The sequence below is a fragment of the Saccopteryx leptura genome, chromosome 9 (genome assembly GCF_036850995.1).
Source record: "Saccopteryx leptura isolate mSacLep1 chromosome 9, mSacLep1_pri_phased_curated, whole genome shotgun sequence".
Taxonomy (NCBI): domain Eukaryota; kingdom Metazoa; phylum Chordata; class Mammalia; order Chiroptera; family Emballonuridae; genus Saccopteryx; species Saccopteryx leptura.
Window position 1 is genome coordinate 19,253,894 of NC_089511.1, and position 19,034 is coordinate 19,272,927.

Consider the following 19,034-nt stretch of genomic DNA (forward strand, 5'->3'; position numbering starts at 1 on the left):
CATCAATCATTAGTTTTTCATTGCGCATTGCGACACCTTAGTTGTTCATTGATTGCTTTCTCATATGTGCCTTGACCGTGGGACTTCAGCAGACCGAGTAACCCCTTGCTCTAGCCAGAGACCTTGAGTCCAAGCTGGTGAGCTTTTGCTCAAACCAGATGAGCCCGCACTCAAGCTGGTGACCTTGGGGTCTCGAACCTGGGTCCTCCACATCCCAGTCCGACGCCCTATCCACTGCACCACTGCCTGGTCAGGCTGCATTCTTTTTTAAACTATGGTAAAATACACACAACATAAAATCTACCATTTTAACCGCTTTAATTCAGTGGAATTAAATCTATTCACAATATTGTGCAACCATCACTACTGTCTAGTTTCAGAACTTTTTCATCACCCAATGGAAATCCTGCACCCATTAAGCAATTCACCCCATTTCTCCCTCCCCTAGCCCCTGACAACTGCCAGTCTGCTTTCTGTCTCTGGATTGTGAAGTGATTTTGCATCAGACAGATGTGCATTCATCCTGGCCCTGCTGTTTACTAACAGTGTACATTTGCTCAGCTAACTTCGCTTCTCTGAGCCTCAGTTTTCCATCACTTTAGAATAGGAATTAAAGTCCTTAACCTGCAGAACTCTTGTGGGGATTGATTGTATGTTAAATGTTTAGCTGAATAACCTGGTTCATTCTTGAGTAGACATACAATAAGTGGTAGTTATTGTTTGTTTCATAAAAGCAATGACAGTAGGTTTCCTTTAAATTGTACCTGACTGTGTTTAAAATGCTTATTTACCAAAAATCCAGGTAACACAACCTAATCATCTCCAATAATTGCTGAAGTAGGAAGTTTCACTTTTGCCTTCCGGGCTAGTTGAAGAGGTGAAAAATAACTATATATTGTATTCAAAGGCTGATTATAGGTTACAAGCTTTAAAATGCTATTGGAATTTAGAGGAGAAAAGTCACTAGTGGTGGTTAGATGCTTAATGAATATTTGAATTCGTGAATGAATGAAGGAATGAACAAACAAAGAGTTGAACAGTCAAATACATAGCAGGCCTATGGTAGAAATTGACCTGGGTCAATTTAAGAAGTACCATTTCCTGTCTTTCATCTATAGAATACAGTCTAGTCATTAGGATTCAGAGCAATCCGTAAGGTAGATAGATACTAGATTTTGATGATTTTTTTTTAGATGGCTAGTCCAAAACTTGGAAAATAGATATATTTGCATCAAGGAAGTTTAAAGGAAGGTAGATTTGGGCTCGATACAAGGAAGAATTAATGTTGGAAGGGAGGTGACAATCCTATATGTGTCAAGCAGAGGCCTTTTTAGTTCTTTGAGATATAGAGAAAATTCATTGATCAGATTGAGACAAAGGAGACTTTATTTCTAAATCTTTCCACATTGACAAAAATTTTTCTTTTCTCTATTCCTCTCTGTGAATTTAATGGGTTATTAGTTGATGAATTGATAGGAATTATTCTTTTTTTTTTTTTTTTGTATTTTTCTGAAGCTGGAAACGGGGAGAGACAGACAGACTCCCGCATGCGCCTGACCAGGATCCACCTAGCATGCCCATCAGGGGCAAAGCTCTGCCCACCAGGGGGTGATGCTTGCCCACCAGGGGGTGATGCTCTGCCCCTCCGGGGCATCGCTCTGCCACGACCAGAGCCACTCTAGCGCCTGGGGCAGAGGTCAAGGAGCCTTCCCCAGCGCCCGGGCCATCTTTGCTCCAATGGAGCCTTGGCTGCAGGAGGGGAAGAGAGAGACAGAGAGGAAGGGGGGGGGGGTGGAGAAGCAAATGGGCGCTTCTCCTATGTGCCCTGGCCAGGAATCGAACCCGGGTCCCCCGCACGCCAGGCCGACGCTCTACCGCTGAGCTAACCGGCCAGGGCTATAGGAATTATTCTTAATTTCTCTTTCCACATGCTCTTCCCCTCATCCCTATTCCTTTAGCCTGTTTTATTTTTTTTTCATTACATCTGTTACCATGTGATAGTCTATATTTGTTTATTATTTGCTCTCCTCCCACTAGAATGTAAGCTTCTTTGAAACATATTTGTTTGCCACTGTATGCCTGGCACACATTTGGCTATTCTCAATAAACATTTGCTGAAGCATTATATAAAAATAAATAACATATGTATAAATAGCTGTACAGTTTTTCCTAAATATAAAAGCAATTTATTTCTTGTTAATGAAATATGGAAAAGTATAAAGATAATTTAAAAATTGGAGGAATTATCAACAACATATACCTCTGAAAAAATATGCTTGATTGAGTTCATGTTAAAGTTTGAAGTGTTTTGGCCCATCAAGCCAGTAAATAATAAAGATTTAACTCCGTCTGTTCTCTTTCTCTCTCTGTTAATGTAGAAAAGATACTGGTAAGGAAGGATGGCTCCATAGGGATTACCTCTGGGAACACAGAGTCCAGAGCCAAACAATAGGCTCTTACGTTATCTGGGGAATCTGTTTTTTTACCTCCTGTAATTGGTGATATATAATTAGGCCTGCATATTACTTCTGAACACTGCCATACAATGCACTTCGTTTAGCTGGGCTTAGGGAGATTAGATCATGCACAGGAAGCTGGCTCTTTGGTTATGGAGCTCCGTAGAGGAGTTGGGAGGCTTAAGTTAGTGTGAAAAATTAGGGTTGATTTAAAGGGACAGGGTTCTCTGGAAAAATACAAAGATTTTTTCGTCTTATGCCTCCATGACCTTTAGTTTCCCATAGAGAGCACTGATTCCTCCTTCAATACTTTCTATAAATAAGGGCCTATTCAGGCCTCCCCTTCTTCATCCTTTAAAATAGGGCTGCTAATACCAACTTTGTGAGATTGTTATAATTTTAATGAGCTAACTCTTTAAAGAATCTAACATATATAGTACTTGGAAGATAAAAACCCTAGCCCAGTTTCAGGAACTCATACTAAAAATGTAATCACTGTCAGTTTCTCTTCTTTCTCCTTTTGTCATTATTATCACTGTCTGCACTATCAGGCTTTAATTTATTATCACAGAATTACATTTTGAAATCCTATTATATTTGACTGGAATTTTGGATAGCATTTTGCACATCTTAAGGTGCTTTAAGTTACCTACCTTGAGTTATTGTTATTATAATTGGTTTAGTTGTTTTATTCTTCTTGTTAGATCACAAGCAATCTCAGAGATGATTCATCATTTTTATATTCACTGTGGCACCTAGGACAGTACTTTGATCCCGGGGAGTATTCAGAAAAATATATACCATCATTATTGTTAATAAAAATCAGCATCCTCACACACCTAACCATATAAAGTCAGTACAGTTCTAGATACGAAGCATAACCTCTTTGACCATTTATTGATTTGGAGAGAATAGGACATGCCATTGTGGCAGTAACATTTTAGCATTGACAAATCTAGAGCATGCTATGTTCTTGTGGGTGTTTTTTTTAAATTAGTTTTAATTTTTTCTCTATGGCATGAATTGCTTGTTAGTTACTAAGAGTTTAGGGCCTTCAGTAGTAAGAGAATTATTGTACAGATGAATAATAGGCAGATTAGGAGACGTAGAGGTAGTCAAAATTAGGAAAGTGAGGGGTCAGAAAATGGGCTAATTTACTCATTTTGCCTAGTGGTTTTTCAGACTACACACACAAAAGAGCTGCAGTCCAGTCTCCCACCCTGCGTTTCAGCCTGTCAATCTCAAATAGTTTCATTGGCCTTAGAGCTAAAATTGTTCGTGTTGGACTAGAGCGTTCATTACAATAGGACTCTGAGCCCTGTTAATCAGCGTATGGCCTTTGCCTCCCATTCCTCTGGCTTTGCAGTCATGGTATCTCTCACCATTTCCTTTCCCTAGGTGTACGTGGTCGGGAACGAACCTTTAACAGTTTTGATGGATTCCCTGCTTCCTGTCCTGGGAGTGCTCTTTTCTCTCTACTGTTTTACCAAGCAGGGTGTGTCTCACATAAGGTAAACCACCAGAGAGCCTTATTTGTTTAAAATAGTGAAGTCTTCTCTTGCATGCTGCTCTTGTTCTTATTTTGAATTTGACTTAATGCCACTTTGTAATTGTTTATTCCTTTCAAAGTCAGGGAAACATTTGAGGACCCTCTTACTCTGCTCATCTAGAAAAGAGAGAGCTTTGCAAATTGCAGGGGATTGGATATAGTTTTTAGATTGACTTTCTTCAGCCTTGGTCCTAGACATTAGAGATGAAATCTTTGCAGTATGAACACATCACTGTTTAATCAGAGAGATACTGGAATTACATGTTTAAGAAGAAGGAACTAGAGGATGGATCATAACTACCTTGTGGGAGTTAGAAGTCAAGCTCAGGAAATCTGGCTCTGAATGTGGCATTCTGTAATTTAGACTTGGATTTGGCGTTAGTGCCGCACAGTGATGTTTAGAATGAAGGGGTTTCTTAGTTGTCCAGAAAATAATCTTTTGTATTGGAATTTAAGAAGGAGTGCTTTTGTATCAGCTCTATTATCATAACCACTTATGTTGTTTCTTTCTCCTTATAAGAGTTTATATCATTTTTAAAGGACTACAGAATTCTGATTTTTGGTGTTTGGAAATCCCCTACATGTACCTTCTTTTAAATTATTTATTTATTTATTTATTTTTTACAGAGACAGAGTGAGTCAGAGAGAGGGATAGACAGGGACAGACAGACAGGAACGGAGAGAGACGAGAAGCATCAATCATTAGTTCTTCATTGCGCGTTGCAACACCTCAGTTGTTCATTGACTGCCCTCCCATATGTGCCTTGACTGCGGGCCTTCAGCAGACGGAGTAACCCCCTGCTGGAGCCAGCGACCTTGGGTTCAAGCTGGTGGGCTTTTTGCTCAAACCAGATGAGCCCGCGCTCAAGCTGGCGACCTCGGGGTCTCGAACCTGGGTCCTCTGCATCCCAGTCTGATGCTCTATCCACTGCGCCACCGCCTGGTCAGGCTACATGTACCTTCTTAATTGGCTTATTATGAAGACTAACTGCATTAAACTGATTAACAAATTAAAAGCTATATCATCATCAAGTGGTGACGGAACATACAGTTGACCCTTGAATGACATAGGTTTTAACTGTGTGGGTCCACTTATACACGATTTTTTTTCAGTATATACTGGCACTGTTTTTAGTCTGTGGTTGGGAGCTCGTGGGTGCAGAAGACCGATTATATGCATTAATCTGTGCCATTTTATATAGGGGACTTGAGCATCTTCAGATTTTGTTATTTACAGAGGGTCCTGGAACCAATCCCCTACAGGTACTGACGGACAACTTAAGTTTTTAGGGCGTTAAAAGTTATACCTGGATTTTTGACTGTGCAGGGGGTCACTGTCCCTAACCCCTACATTGTTCTAGGGTCAGCTGTACTTAGTCTTGCATATTAGTCAAAGCTTACATATAACCTTTAACTCTAACTTTTGGTTAGCGTATCATTGTAGCCCAAGGCCATTAGGGAAGGGACAATAGAAAGTGCAGTGGAAGATGGAAATTATTAATATGTGAATTGGCTTCAAAGGACAATCCATATGATAACTCTTATTTTAGTTTTGAAACCCAAGTCCTCGTAGCACTCCCTTGCCCACGGAGTCTGGGAAGGAAGAAGCAAACATTTATTCCATCCCTCTCCTAGTTGATTGGCACTGATAAAAGGGAAAGAGGAATCAGCAAGAATTTGTCGATGTGCTGTTTTTTGGTTAGCAGCTATTGGTCCCATTGAGAAGGACGGTTTCATCAGTGTAAACTTTCTCTCACAGTGCCTGATCCAAAAGCAATGGGTACAATTGGTATTACCAAAAAAACCCCAGAAAATTCACGTGGGGCTCACATGTCATATTAGAGTTGCTTCTAGAGCCAAAGATCAGTCACTCACTCATTGAGTTTCAGGATATTTGTATTCTGGAATTTACAAGAAGCATACTTTCCATTTCTGCACTTCAGTGGTACTAGGTGACTGTGCCAGCATTTAGAATTCAGTGGGACTTGACAGTCTTTTATTCTCTCTTGTTAGATGTGTGGAGTGAGATGACAAGCTCATGTATAACTGTTTTTTCTGCCAGGTCACTTTGCCAGGAGATCTTATTATGGATTCTGGGGAAACTGGAGAGGAAGAAAGCAATCGCCAGCCTGAAAGGATTTGTAGGATTGGACAAATCTGTGCCTTCTCTCCATTCTCTGTGTCAGTTTAGAGCTGCCACTCAAGGAGGCATTATGATTACCATCAAAGAGGCCATTTGGTGAGTCCAGCCATCCTTTGCTGTCTGCAGATTTAATTGTACCCAAAAGGCCATTCTATGACCTGTCCACTAAGGGGCGCTGATAGAAAGGAAACTAAAAACTCAAGTGGCAGAGGTGCTCCTGTTTATCAGGATCTCCAAAAGAAATGTGAGCCTTAATTAATCCCCCGGGTTTTTCCTAGGTGCTAGCTAGTAGTGGGAGTGGTTTATTGGAGGCTCACAACTCTGCATCATGACAAGCCCATTCACAAAGTCTTTGCCAGTGAATCAGAGTAACATGTTAGCCCTCAACACCATAACAAACCAACGCTCTTTCTCACTCTTAAAATGGTATACGTGTGTTCAGAGTCCAACTTATTCCTAAGGGGAATTGCTTAATAGCTATTTTTTATGGTAATTTTGAGGGATTTGTTTCTCCTATTGAGTGATTGGAAGGCGCTTAATAAATGTTACTAGAGTGGATAATTTATTTCTCCAACATCTCATAAGTGTGTTTTCTATTTTCTGGTTGATATTATACATGTTATTACCTCAATATAAATTCTTATTGATCAGAGTTCATATAGTATATTTTATTATTTATTATTTTTAGTGAGAGAGAGAAAGAGAGACAGGACAGGAGAGAGATGAGAAGCATCAACTTATAGTTGGGCACTTTTAGTTCATTGAATTTTTTCTCATCTGTACCTTGTCTGGAGGGCTGAAGCTGAGCCAGTGACCCCCTTGCTCAAGCCAATGACCATGTGATCATGCCGATCACCCCATGCTTAAGCCGGCAACTAAGCCGGCAACCCTGCGCTCAAGCTGGTGAGCCTATGCTCAAACCAGTGACCTCAGGGTTTCAAACCTGAGACCTCAGCATCCAAGGTCAACGCTCTGTCTACTGCTCCACCACTGGTCAGGGAGAGTTCATATAGTACTTAACCAGTGGTAGCTACTCTACTTAGAGTTCACATCAGATTCAAAATGCTGCTGTTTGTTTAAGTGTTTAAATTTTTTTTTATTCATGGTTAACTTTAAGTTTTACAACACTCTTTCAATATGATAGACTTGAGGAAAATAGACAAAAAAAAGCACATTAATTGCAAGCAGAATTATCAGTACAAACTCAAACTAGAAATTTACTGAGAGTTGTTTTGTTGAGCATTAGTAGGTGCTATAGTTATAACTATGTCCTCGAACTGAGAGAGTTTTAAAATTTTGGCATGTTTATTTAAAAAATACTTTGGAACAGTTTAACCTGGGACCTGTTTAGTAACTATATAGAGAATGTTATAGTAGTTAACTTAAAGGAGTTAAAACTTATTACTATCTTAACAAGTCTTCAGCGCACCTCTTAGTGTACATATAATGTATGTCAAAATCAACAGTTCTTATTGAAGCTACAGTTTCTCTTCATGGTAGAAAAAATAGGGAATAGGCAGTGCTTGAATGAATTTCCACTCACTTACCAGATCCTTAACCTGGTGTCTCTACTTGGATATTTAAGGGGCTATAGTCTCCTTAAAATTCCATACAGCCTGGCCTGTGGTGGCGCAGTGGATAGAGCATTGACTTAGAACACTGAGGTCGCTGGTTTGAAACCCTGGGCTTGCCTGGTCAAGGCACATATGGGAGTTGATACTTCCTGCCCCTCTCCCTTCTCTCTCTCTCACCCTCCTCTCTCTAAAATCAATAAATAAAATCTTAAAAAAAAATTACATACAAGCAATTTTTCTATATGCAAACATGCCATTGTTTTTTCTGGGTAACAAGAAGATAATTTAAATGAAAGTTTGAGATCTTTCTAATGACTTGCTGTGTAGAAATAACATGTTACTTTAGAATATTATTAATGGATTTCAAAAAATATCTCTCTGGGTGATCAATCTCACCAAAATAAATGTGGCTCCACACTGCAGCGATGAGGACGAAGCCCTGTACCAGAAGGTGTCCTCAGAGCAGCGCCAGGTCGAGCATCTCGGGGACTTGCTGTCCCACTGCCAAGAATGCGGTTTGGCTGGTGACTTCTTCATCTTTTGCTTGAAGGTAAGAACTGCATATATTGTTCATGGTCAGCTTTATTCTAGGGTAGTATCAGGAGCCCCTTTGAATTTTCAAGACAGTCATAATTTTAGGTTCTAAAAGAAGGTGCTGTTAGGAAAAATAATCAGGGACAATAATAAGGGTAATTTATTTTTTAGTAGGTTTGGTAAAAAGAAGAAACAGCTTCCCAAGGTAATCTGCACTGAAATTTTAGAGATGACCAAAGCAGACCTGTTGATCTATGAAAGGGTTAATCTTTGCTCTGTGTTGACAGTAAGAACTCTTTTGAAGTTAATAGCAGGTTTTAGAGCTATAGAGTAATCCCTTATCCTTTCTGACTATTGTTTTGTTAGGTATTTGGAAAGAGATTTAGCAGTTCTGACTCTCTGTTTTATTTTGTAGCTGCTTGAAACTTTTTCCGGGTTTGCTTCTTAGTACTGGTGGTTGTGCTTCCTTTTGTCCTAATCTCCAACAGTAGCCTGTACCCCAGACCACTGCTCCTTATTTGCACTGTTTGAGACCATAAGCTATCAGGGGTCCCCAAACTTTTTACACAGGGGGCCAGTTCATGGTCCCTCAGACCGTTGGAGGGCTGCCACATACAGTGCTCCCCTCACTAACCACCAATGAAAGAGGTGCCCCTTCCGGAAGTACAGGGGTGGATAAATGGCCTCAGGGGGCCCGCATGCGGCCTGTGGGCCGTAGTTTGGGGATGCCTGATCTGATTCCCTATCTTCCAGCTCTTCCCTCTCCATTATTTCTCCTAAATAAAGTATCTCCTGCAAGAGAATGTTTATGGAGTTTAAGGACAGTGTGGGTGTGGGAGAATGCAAGGAGGGAATAAAGCTAACACTTCTACGGCCTAGTGTGCGGAGGACCCGGGTTCGATTCCCGGCCAGGGCACACAGGAGAAGCGCCCATTTGCTTCTCCACCCCTCCGCCACGCTTTCCTCTCTGTCTCTCTCTTCCCCTCCCGCAGCCAAGGCTCCATTGGAGCAAAGATGGCCCGGGCGCTGGGGATGGCTCTGTGGCCTCTGCCTCAGGCGCTAGAGTAGCTCTGGTCGCAACATGGCGATGCCCAGGATGGGCAGAGCATCGCCCCCTGGTGGGCAGAGCGTCGCCCCTGGTGGGCGTGCCGGGTGGATCCCGGTCGGGCGCATGCGGGAGTCTGTCTGACTGTCTCTCCCTGTTTCCAGCTTCAGAAAAATGAAAAAATAAATAAAAAAAATAAAAGCTAACACTTCTAGAATTTGAAGTAGGGGACACTTTTTGATGCTTTCTTACCTCCCATGTTCACATCCATACCCCCAGCCAAGCCACTCATTGCAAGAATATATGTCCTCTTACTTGGATACTTAAAAATTTTTTTTTGTTTTGTTTAAAAACAAACAGTCTGACCAGGTGGTGGCACAGTGGGTAGATAGAGCATTAGACTGAGATGTGGAGGACCCAGATTCAAAACCCCGAGGTCACCGGCTTGAGCGAGGCTTATCTGTCTTGAGTGTGGGCTCATCTGGCTTGAGCATGGGCTCACCAGCTTGAGTACACGAGGTCACTGGCTTGAGTGTGAGATCATAGGCATGACCCCATGGTCGCTGGCTTGAGCTCAGAGGTCACTGGCTTGAAGCCCAAGGTCGCTGGCTTGAGCAAGGGGTCACTCACTCTGCTGTAGCCTCCCTGTCAAGGCACATATGATGAGAAAGCAATCAATGAACAAGCAATCAACGAACAACTAAGGTGCCACAATGAAGAATTGATGCTTCTCATCTCTCTCCCTTCCTGTCTGTTCCTATCTGTCCCTCTCTCTGACTCTCTCTCTGTCTCTGTAAAAAAAAAAAAAAATGTGTGTGTGTGTGTGTATCAAAGGGCTTTTTTGCTCTAAACTGAGGGTTTTTTACCTTGATACTATTGATATTTTGAGCTGGATAAGTTTTTGTTGGCAGCAGGCGAAGGAGAGATGGGGGACCTACTGATGGGGGTCTTCCTGTATATTGTAGGATATTTAGCAGCATCCCTGACCTCTGCCCACTAGGTGCTGCATCACTCCCCAATTATGAGGACCAGAATGTCCCCAGTCATTGCTAAATGCCCCCCTGGGGAGCAAAATTGCTCAGGCACAGTTGGGAAGCACTGCTCTAAACTGTCAGTTACTTTGTTAAAGCATTAATTGGTAAAGAACTTGAGGTTTTCCCTTCCCAAGGAAATTTGCAACGTGAAGAGTAGGGAAAAAGCCTACAAAACCCACAGCAATGAATTATCTATTGGTTTAGTTCTAAATATCATAGGGAAAAAGGGCTGTGGTGCTGAATGCATCTAACAGTCTCTAAAAAGGGGTTGGAAATGTTACATGGTGTCAGTTCAAGGAAGGCTAGTGACAGAGAAATGCTGCTGAAGTCGTAGTCTGTCAACCTGTTCTATGTGTGTATGTTTTTCATTACGAAGTTTTAAATTTGCATGTATAGGGTATCACAGTGTATGTACTATTCTGCAACTTATATTTTTCACTTCACAGTGTTTTTGAGATCTCTTTATATGGATATCCACATAGACCTAGTTCATTTATTTTAACTACTATAATATAATAAATACATCACAATTTATTCATTCTTATATTGCTGGACATTTTTGCTTCTAATTTTTGCCTATTAGAAATAATGCTGCAGTGAGGACAGACTAGTTTTTCAAATACACATTTCAAACAGAGTTTTCTAGCTGTTTTGAGGCCTTCGTTCTGCAGGCTTTTTCTTCACTGTTCCTTCTCTCCTGCACTGATAGGAGTTGACTCATGTGGCCATGGAAGAGGAAGCAGAGTTAAAAACGCAGCCCTTCTCTAGCAAAAGCCTCTTGGAATTGGAGCAGCGCCAAGCTCTTCTGGTGGAAGGCCAAGCGCAGAAGCTTCTGGTCCTCCAGCTGATGGCTGTTCTGTGCGAGAGAATGTCTGAGCAGATATTCACAAACGTCACTCAGGTCAGTGGCGGTCATGCTGATCCAGCCTGGTTTGGCTACTTTACCTGCTTTCTGAAAAATATTCAAAAGATGATACTCAGAGTGTGATTCGATGATACTTGCATCAGTGTTACTTGGGATGCTGGTTAAACATGCAAATCACTGGGCCCACACCAGACCAAAAGAATCAGCGCTGTCATAGGGCCTGGGAATTCCTGGGAGTTGGCACGTTTAACAAGCTCCTGAGGTGATTCTCAGGCATATAAAATTTTTAAGAACTGTTTTAAGTGTTTATATGTTATATCACAGTGGTTTTCAACTTTTTGTACAAATAAAATCATCTGGGATCTTTTTCAAAATATTGATGCCTGGCCCACTTTTAGCGATTCTGGTTCAGCATGTCTTCATTAGAGCCAGGGCATCTGTCGTTTTTAATGCTCTGTGGTGATTCTAATGTGTATCAAAAGTTAAGAATGATTAGAAACTAAAAAAAAAAAAAAAAAAAAAATCACCATGAATTTACATCCTTTAACTCACAGCTTATCTCCCCACTAGCCTGTGAAGTTGTTTTGTTCTTTCTTTATTTATTTATTCATTTATTTATTTATTAACTTTAGAGAGAAGAAAAGAGAAAGGAGAGAGAGAGAGAGAGAGAGAAACATTGATTTGCCATTCCATCCACGATGCATTCATTTTTTGACTCTACGTGCCCCGACCAGGGATCGAACCCACAACCCTGGGGCATTGGGTTGACATGCTAACCAGCTGAGCCTCTTGGCCAGGGCTAGCTTGTGAAGTTTTAAGATTTTTTTTAATGTGCTTTCAGAGTATAGTAACTATGTGAATCAGCACCTGAATTTTATTGGCTCAAACAGAATTTTTACTAGCTTTTTAAAAAATAGGGAATAAAAGTAATAAAGCATAGGCAGTGCAGTTGCCATATTTTACCACTTTACCAGAATTAGTTGTTGCTTGGTTGGTGAATAGTCCGTTATAAGATGGTATGATTGTCACGCTTAAATCTGATTCTCCAGCTCTTTGTATCCTTCTCATTGTCATCTGCCTTCGGGTGTTGCTAAGCAGCATTTCAGTACAGCTCCTGCTGAGAAAATTTGCAGCTGCCTGTCAGCTTCGACTTATCGTGACTGTTTAATGAGAATTATGGTCATGATTTCTTTTCTGGCCTCTTATTCCTTCAGTTCACCGACCTTGTGTTATGTTACTCAGTAGGGTGATTTGTTTCTCCTGTGTTTATATCAATTTCCTAAAGACTATTTCACACAGACCTTACGGTTTCTTTCTCAGGATGCTAGTTGGAAAGCAGACATAGTGTAAAAATTGATATGACTTGAGCATTTTTGCGTTTATCTCCTTTTAATCCTACTTAAGGGACAGTGGTTTTAGGCTGATACAAAAGTGATTTGTCCTATTCAGTTATCCTTTAGCTTAGGTTAAAATGAATCAGGATAAAAAGAACCACAAAATACTGAATTGCATTTGTAGTCTTTTTTTTTATATTTTATTTTATTTTATTTTATTTTTTTACAGAGACAGAGAGTCAGAGTGAGGGATACACAGGGACAGACAGACAGGAATGGAGACATGAGAAGCATCAATCATTAGTTTTTCCTTGCGCATCGCGACACCTTATTGTTCATTGATTGCTTTCTCATATGTGCCTTGACCACGGGCCTTCAGCAGACCGAGTAACCCCTTGCTTGAGCCAGCAACCTTGGGTCTAAGCTGGTGAGCTTTTTGCTCAAACCAGATGAGCCCGCACTCAAGCTGGCGACTTCGGGGTCTCGAACCTGGGTCCTCAGCATCCCAGTCCGACGCTCTATCCATTGTGCCACTGCCTGGTCAGGCGCATTTATAGTCTTACTGCTAGTGATAATTTTAGTGTATTATTTTGACAGACACACATAGAGTTAAATTATAAGTAATGAATATTATAATAATTTTGTTAATATGATTAGGAACCAAGATTTTCAGTGTAAAAAGGGTTATAAAAATAAAACCAAAGACCTTGAGGAAAAACCCTGTTAAATTGAATTTCAATTGGAAGTATGTGTATGATTATTTTTCTAATTTTTTTTTTTTTTTTTTACAGAGACAGAGAGAGACTCAGAGAGAGGGATAGACAGGTACAGACAGACAGGAATGGAGAGATGAGAATCATCAATCATTAGTTTTTTGTTGCACATTGCAACACCTTAATTGTTCATTGATTGCTTTCTCATACGTGCCTTGACCACGGGCCTTCAGCAGACCGAGTAACCCCTTGCTTGAGCCAGCAAGCTTGGGCTCAAGCTGGTGAGCTTTTTGCTCAAATCAGATGAGCCCTTGCTCAAGCTGGCAACCTCGGGGTCTTGAACCTGGATTTTCCGCATCCCAGTCTGATGCTCTATCCCCTGCGCCACTGCCCAGTCAGGCGATTATTTTTCTCTTTTAAAAAAAATAGATAATTCCTAGCTTGGTCCACTGTCAATGCCAAGAAGCAGTGATAACCCAGTAGCAATAAACATCATTTGTGCTAGATTAAAGTTTCTAGATACTGTTTCCTACTGAAAGAACACAAAGCTTACAGGATTAAAGGTTTATTTGTGGTCTAGAGTAGGAATTGTACACTATAAGCCTCAGAGTATCTTGTTGTACTTGAATATAAGGAAACTGAGATTAGTGAGGTCATGTCAGTAACACTTATGCCAATTTGAAGGGGCTGCCACTGGCCATAGGACATTTTGAGCTGAGGATAGATAGCTTGGTTGATTTGAGCATCGGTCCCAGATGGGGGTTGCCAAGTGGATCCTGGTAGGGGCACATGTGGGAGTCTGTCTCTTTATTTCCCACAAAAAACTCCCTATGGGACATCTTTGGAGGTTGTTAGGGCATTAACTTATTATTTTGTAAATTGATAAATGACAAAAAATAGAGCTTTTATCCTGCCTTTCCTTAGGAACCATATTTCAATGTAACCTAATAGTTGATGAAGGAAAAATTTTCTTCATACTAAGATCACAGCTAAAAATTTTAAAAAGAGAACTTGAAAATTACATCTTGCAATTCCCTAACAAAATAATGGATCTAGGTAACAATCATCAATGTCTGCTAAAGCCATTACGGGTACTGTATAATGAACGTAATTAGGCCAAATACACTCAAACCAATTGAGCCCCTACCCCCAGCATTTTATTAAGAAAACTTCCAAATTTGAAAGAGTTTTATAGTGGATACCTGTATACTCACTGCCTAGATTCTGCTATTAGCACTATTATACTTGCTTTAGCACATAGTAATCTGGGCTTTCATCTGACTATTCATCTCATTTAAAAATGTTTTTTATTGCCCTGGCCTATTGACTCAGTGGTAGAGCGTCGGGCCTGGCATGCGGAAGTCCTGGGTTCGATTCCCGGCCAGGGCACACAGGAGAAGCGCTCATCTGCTTCTCCACCCCTCCCCCTCTCCTTCCTCTCGGTCTCTCTCTTCCCCTCCGGCAGCCAAGGCTCCATTGGAGCAAAGATGGTCTGGGCGCTGGGGATGGCTCCATGGCCTCTGCCTCAGCTGCTAGAATGGCTCTGGTCACAACAGAGCGACGCCCCAGATGGGCAGAGCATCGCCCCTGGTGGGCATGCCGGGTGGATCCCGGTCGGGCGCATGCGGGAGTCTGTCTGACTGCCTCCCCTTTTCCAGCTTCAGAAAAATACAAAAGAAGAAAAAAAATTTTTTTTATTAATTTTATTTATTTATTTTGAGAGCGAGAGAGAGAGAATGAGAGAGAGGAGGGGGGAGGAGCAGGAAGCATCAACTCCCATACTTGCCTTGACCAGGCAAGTCCAGGGTTTCAAACCAGTGACCTCAGCATTCCAGGTTGACACTTTATCCACTGCGCCGCCACAGGTCAGGCTATTCATTTCATATTGGATGAATGTTGGAGTTAATGCAAGATCAGTATATGTCCCCCTAAATATCAGTAGGGACTGATCGGTCTAACACCACCACAAGTAGCCAAGCAGACAGTGTGTGCCTCCTGAAATAATGCAGTAGGATGTGTGCAGCACCTCATGGGAAGGGTTCTTACAAAAAAATTTTTTTTAATTAAATTAAAAATCCCCAAAATGTGAACCTAAGTCTGATCAAGAAAATGCAGGACATGGGAGGAGCAAGTTAATGCCACGAGGAAGCAATCGGCCAAATGTAGAATGTGGGAAATTCTACAGTGCAAATGACCCAGTTTCTTTATCAAATAAATGACATTAAAAAAGGAGCAGGGCTAAAAAAAAAATGGAGCAGGGCTGTTGTAGCTTGAAAGGGATATATAACCAAATATAGTGTGTGGATCCTGACTCAGACAAATCAAGGCGTTTTTGAACAGTCGGGGACCGAGTACTAGAAGACATAATGCATTGGTGGGTGTAATCGCAGTATGGTAGTAACACATGCACACGCACATTTAAGCAACAAAGAAGTGCAAAATTTAAAAATCAGAGATTTCTGCCTGACCTGTGGTGGTGCAGTGGATAAAGCATCGACCTGGAACACTGAGGTCGCTGATTCGAAACCCTGGGTTTGCCTGGTCAAGGCACATATGGGAGTTGATGCTTCCTGTTCCTCTCCCTTCTCTCTCTCTCTCTCTCTCTCTCTCTAAAAATAAATAAATAAAATCTAAAAAAAAATTAGAGATTTCTGATTACAGATGGTGTAGTGAACACATGTATTGACCTGGGGAGAGAAGGTAAATGAAAGAGAATAACATTTAGAAACTGTAAAGTAGTAGCTGATGTAGCAACTTCAGAAAATGGAAAGCTAAATGCCTGCATGAGAAAAGTCAAGAAGCAAAGCACTATATTTCAATAAAATTGTTTTGAAAAGAGAGAAAAGGCCTGACCTGTGGTGGCGCAGTGGATAAAGCGTCGACCTGGAAATGCTGAGGTCGCCAGTTCGAAACCCTGGGCTTGCCTGGTCAAGGCACATATGGGAGTTGATGCTTCCAGCTCCTCCCTCTGTCTCTCTCCTCTCTAAAAATGAATAAATAAAATAAAAAAATAAAAATAAAAATAAAGAAAAGAGAGAAAAAAAGCAAGCAACTTCTCACTGCAGAACCCTGGAAGGACTGGAGGCCCGAGATAAGCTGGAAAGCTGGGGCTGAATGTAGAGCTCAGAACAGGTTGAAAGGTGGTACTAGCTTCTGTAGGCCTTGATTCCTTCCTCAGCTTCATCCAGCCACCTCCCTCCCCAGCAAAAGACTGGGGGTTTATTCTTTTGTGTATGAGTGACAGAGACAGAAAGAGGGACAGATAGAGACAGACAGACAGACAGGAAGGAAGAGAGATGAGAAGCATCAATTCTTTGTTGCGGCATCTTAGTTGTTCATTGATTGCTTTCTCATATGTGCCTTGACCGTGGGACTTCAGCAGACCGAGTAACCCCTTACTCGAGCCAGCGACCTTGGACTCAAGCTGGTGAGCTTTTGCTCAAACCAGATGAGCCTGCGCTCAAGCTGGCGACCTCAGGGTCTCGAACCTGGGTCCTCCGCATCCCAGTCCGACACTATCCACTGCGCCACTGCCTGTTCAGGCTGGGGGTTTATTCTTTTTTTTCTCCCCTCCTTCCCCCATCGAGGTTTATTCTTGAGAGAGGTTGAACCCAAGAGACTCTGAATTTGGGTGGCGTTAGCAGACTGAAAAACTGGAGGATTAAGTTGACATCCACATGCTCAACAGTGAGGCCTCCAGCCACCTTCTCCTCAGGTGCCAGAATGGGATTTATATTGTACATCCCGTAGAATTATTGTGAGGATTGAGTCAAGATCTATAATGTATTCAGAATGGTACCTGGTAAATAGTAAATGCTTAATATTAAATTAACTAGCTAAATAATTACAAGTGGTTGCCTCTGTAGGGCCAGCATTAGATGGGGAGAAATGGGATTGGGCACTGCTGTTTTTCATTATAAACTTTCAGGAATATTTGGCTTTTAAAATTATGCACCTTAATTTTTTTTTTTTTTTTTTTGTATTTTTCTGAAGCTGGAAACGGGGGAGACAGTCAGACAGACTCCTGCATGCGCCCCACTGGGATCCACCCAGCACACCCACCAGGGGCGATGCTCTGCCCACCAGGGGATGATGCTCTGCCCCTCCGGGGCGTCGCTCTGTTGCGACCAGAGCCACTCTAGCGCCTGGGGCAGAGGCCAAGGAGCCATCCCCAGCGCCCGGGCCATCTTTGCTCCAATGGAGCCTCGGCTGCGGGAGGGGAAGAGAGAGACAGAGAGGAAGGAGAGGGAGAGGGGTGGAGAAGCAGATGGGCGCTTCTCCTGTGTGCCCTGGCCGGGAATCGAACCTGAGACTTCTGCACGCCAGGCCCACGCTCTACCACTGAGCCAACCGGCCAAGGCTATGCACCTTAATTTCTAAAAAAAATTAAATAAAATTATATACCTTTACAAAAAATTTCAAGTAAAAAGTGAAAGTCTCTTCCCCACTCTCCGCAGCAGGCTTCAGTCACATACCTATCTGTGTGGCTGGCAGCCTCACCAAAATCACAGGAAATGAGGAGTAGGCGGAGGAACAGTTATCCAAATGGGTATGGTGATTTTGTTGTTACAAGAGAATTTGGGGGAAAGCGTACTTCATAAATGACCAGAAGAGCTGACTATCACACCAGTTAACAGCTCCCAGAGTTTGTTTTTTTTAATAGACAGACATAGAAATTTCCTTCTTTTTTTTTTCTTTTTTCTGAAGCTGGAAACGGGGAGAGACAGTCAGACAGACTCCCGCATGCGCCCAACCGGGATCCACCCGGCACGCCCACCAGGGGCGAAGCTCTGCCCACCAGGGGGCGATGCTCTGCCCCTCCGGGGCGTCGCTCTGCCACTACCAGAGCCACTCTAGCGCCTGGGGCAGAGGCCAAGGAGCCATCCCCAGCGCCCGGGCCATCTTTGCTCCAATGGAGCCTTGGCTGCGGGAGGGGAAGAGAGAGACAGAGAGGAAGGAGGGGGTGGGGGTGGAGAAGCAGATGGGCGCTTCTCCTATGTGCCCTGGCCGGGAATTGTACCCGGGTCCCCCGCACGCCAGGCCGACGCTCTACCGCTGAGCCAACCGGCCAGGGCCTAGAAATTTCCTTCTTAACAAAAATAGGATGATACTATTTGTTTTGCAACATGAAATACACATATATATCATGGAGAGGAACTTAGAAAAAGTCAAAAGGCTAGATAGTTCTATTCCAGTAACTTAACAATACTTGTGCTGAAATGGGAGCTTCTTGCAAACAAGGAATGCTTTAGAAAACTTTTTAAAGGCTAAATAGGTAACCCAAGATGGTAGATGAACAGTTTCTCTGCAAGGTCCAGTGTCCTTAACTTCTGGTATCAATAAAGTCCTAGGTTACAAGAGGCTGATGAGAATTGCCATATCCAGCATTGTGCATTTCAGTAAATGGAACTTTAAATAACTTTTCTAGTTTCCTCCCTTACTCCAAAAGACAAGTGTTAACAAGCCTTTTTTTTAAGCTTGCAATAAAGATTCTAGCATAGCATGTAATTTGCCCAGAGAGTTGCACATGCAAGCTTGCATGGTATTTAGAGTCTTATTATGACCTGTCTCAGCCACCCCATTTTAAAAATGACTTTTCCCTTTTGAGCCATTAATCCTCAGTGTGTGTGTGTGTGTGTGTGTGTGTCTATGTACCGGTATGTATGTGTTTGTTCACGCACATGTGTATGTGTATGCTGTCTTTTATTCAAAGGATTTCTACTTAGGGTGATTAATCAACGTGCAGTTAAAATGATGCTGACCAAATTAATTCCATTTAAGGCTTAG

General features: G+C 42.1%; 1 protein-coding gene across 4 annotated transcripts in view; it reads left to right on the forward strand.

Moving 5' to 3' along the window:
• Nucleotides 1-19,034, forward strand: part of TANGO6 (transport and golgi organization 6 homolog) — a 197,873-nt gene that overhangs the window by 39,820 nt on the left and 139,019 nt on the right. For all 4 annotated transcript variants that reach the window (XR_010746947.1, XM_066348127.1, XM_066348130.1 and 1 more), the window contains exons 8-11: nt 3,855-3,967; nt 6,068-6,244; nt 8,146-8,272; nt 11,045-11,236. Coding sequence is in view for 3 of the 4 variants with exons in the window: in XM_066348127.1 (XP_066204224.1) it covers nt 3,855-3,967; nt 6,068-6,244; nt 8,146-8,272; nt 11,045-11,236 (609 nt within the window). In the remaining variant the exon portion in view is untranslated. The remainder of the gene's footprint in view (nt 1-3,854; nt 3,968-6,067; nt 6,245-8,145; nt 8,273-11,044; nt 11,237-19,034) is intronic.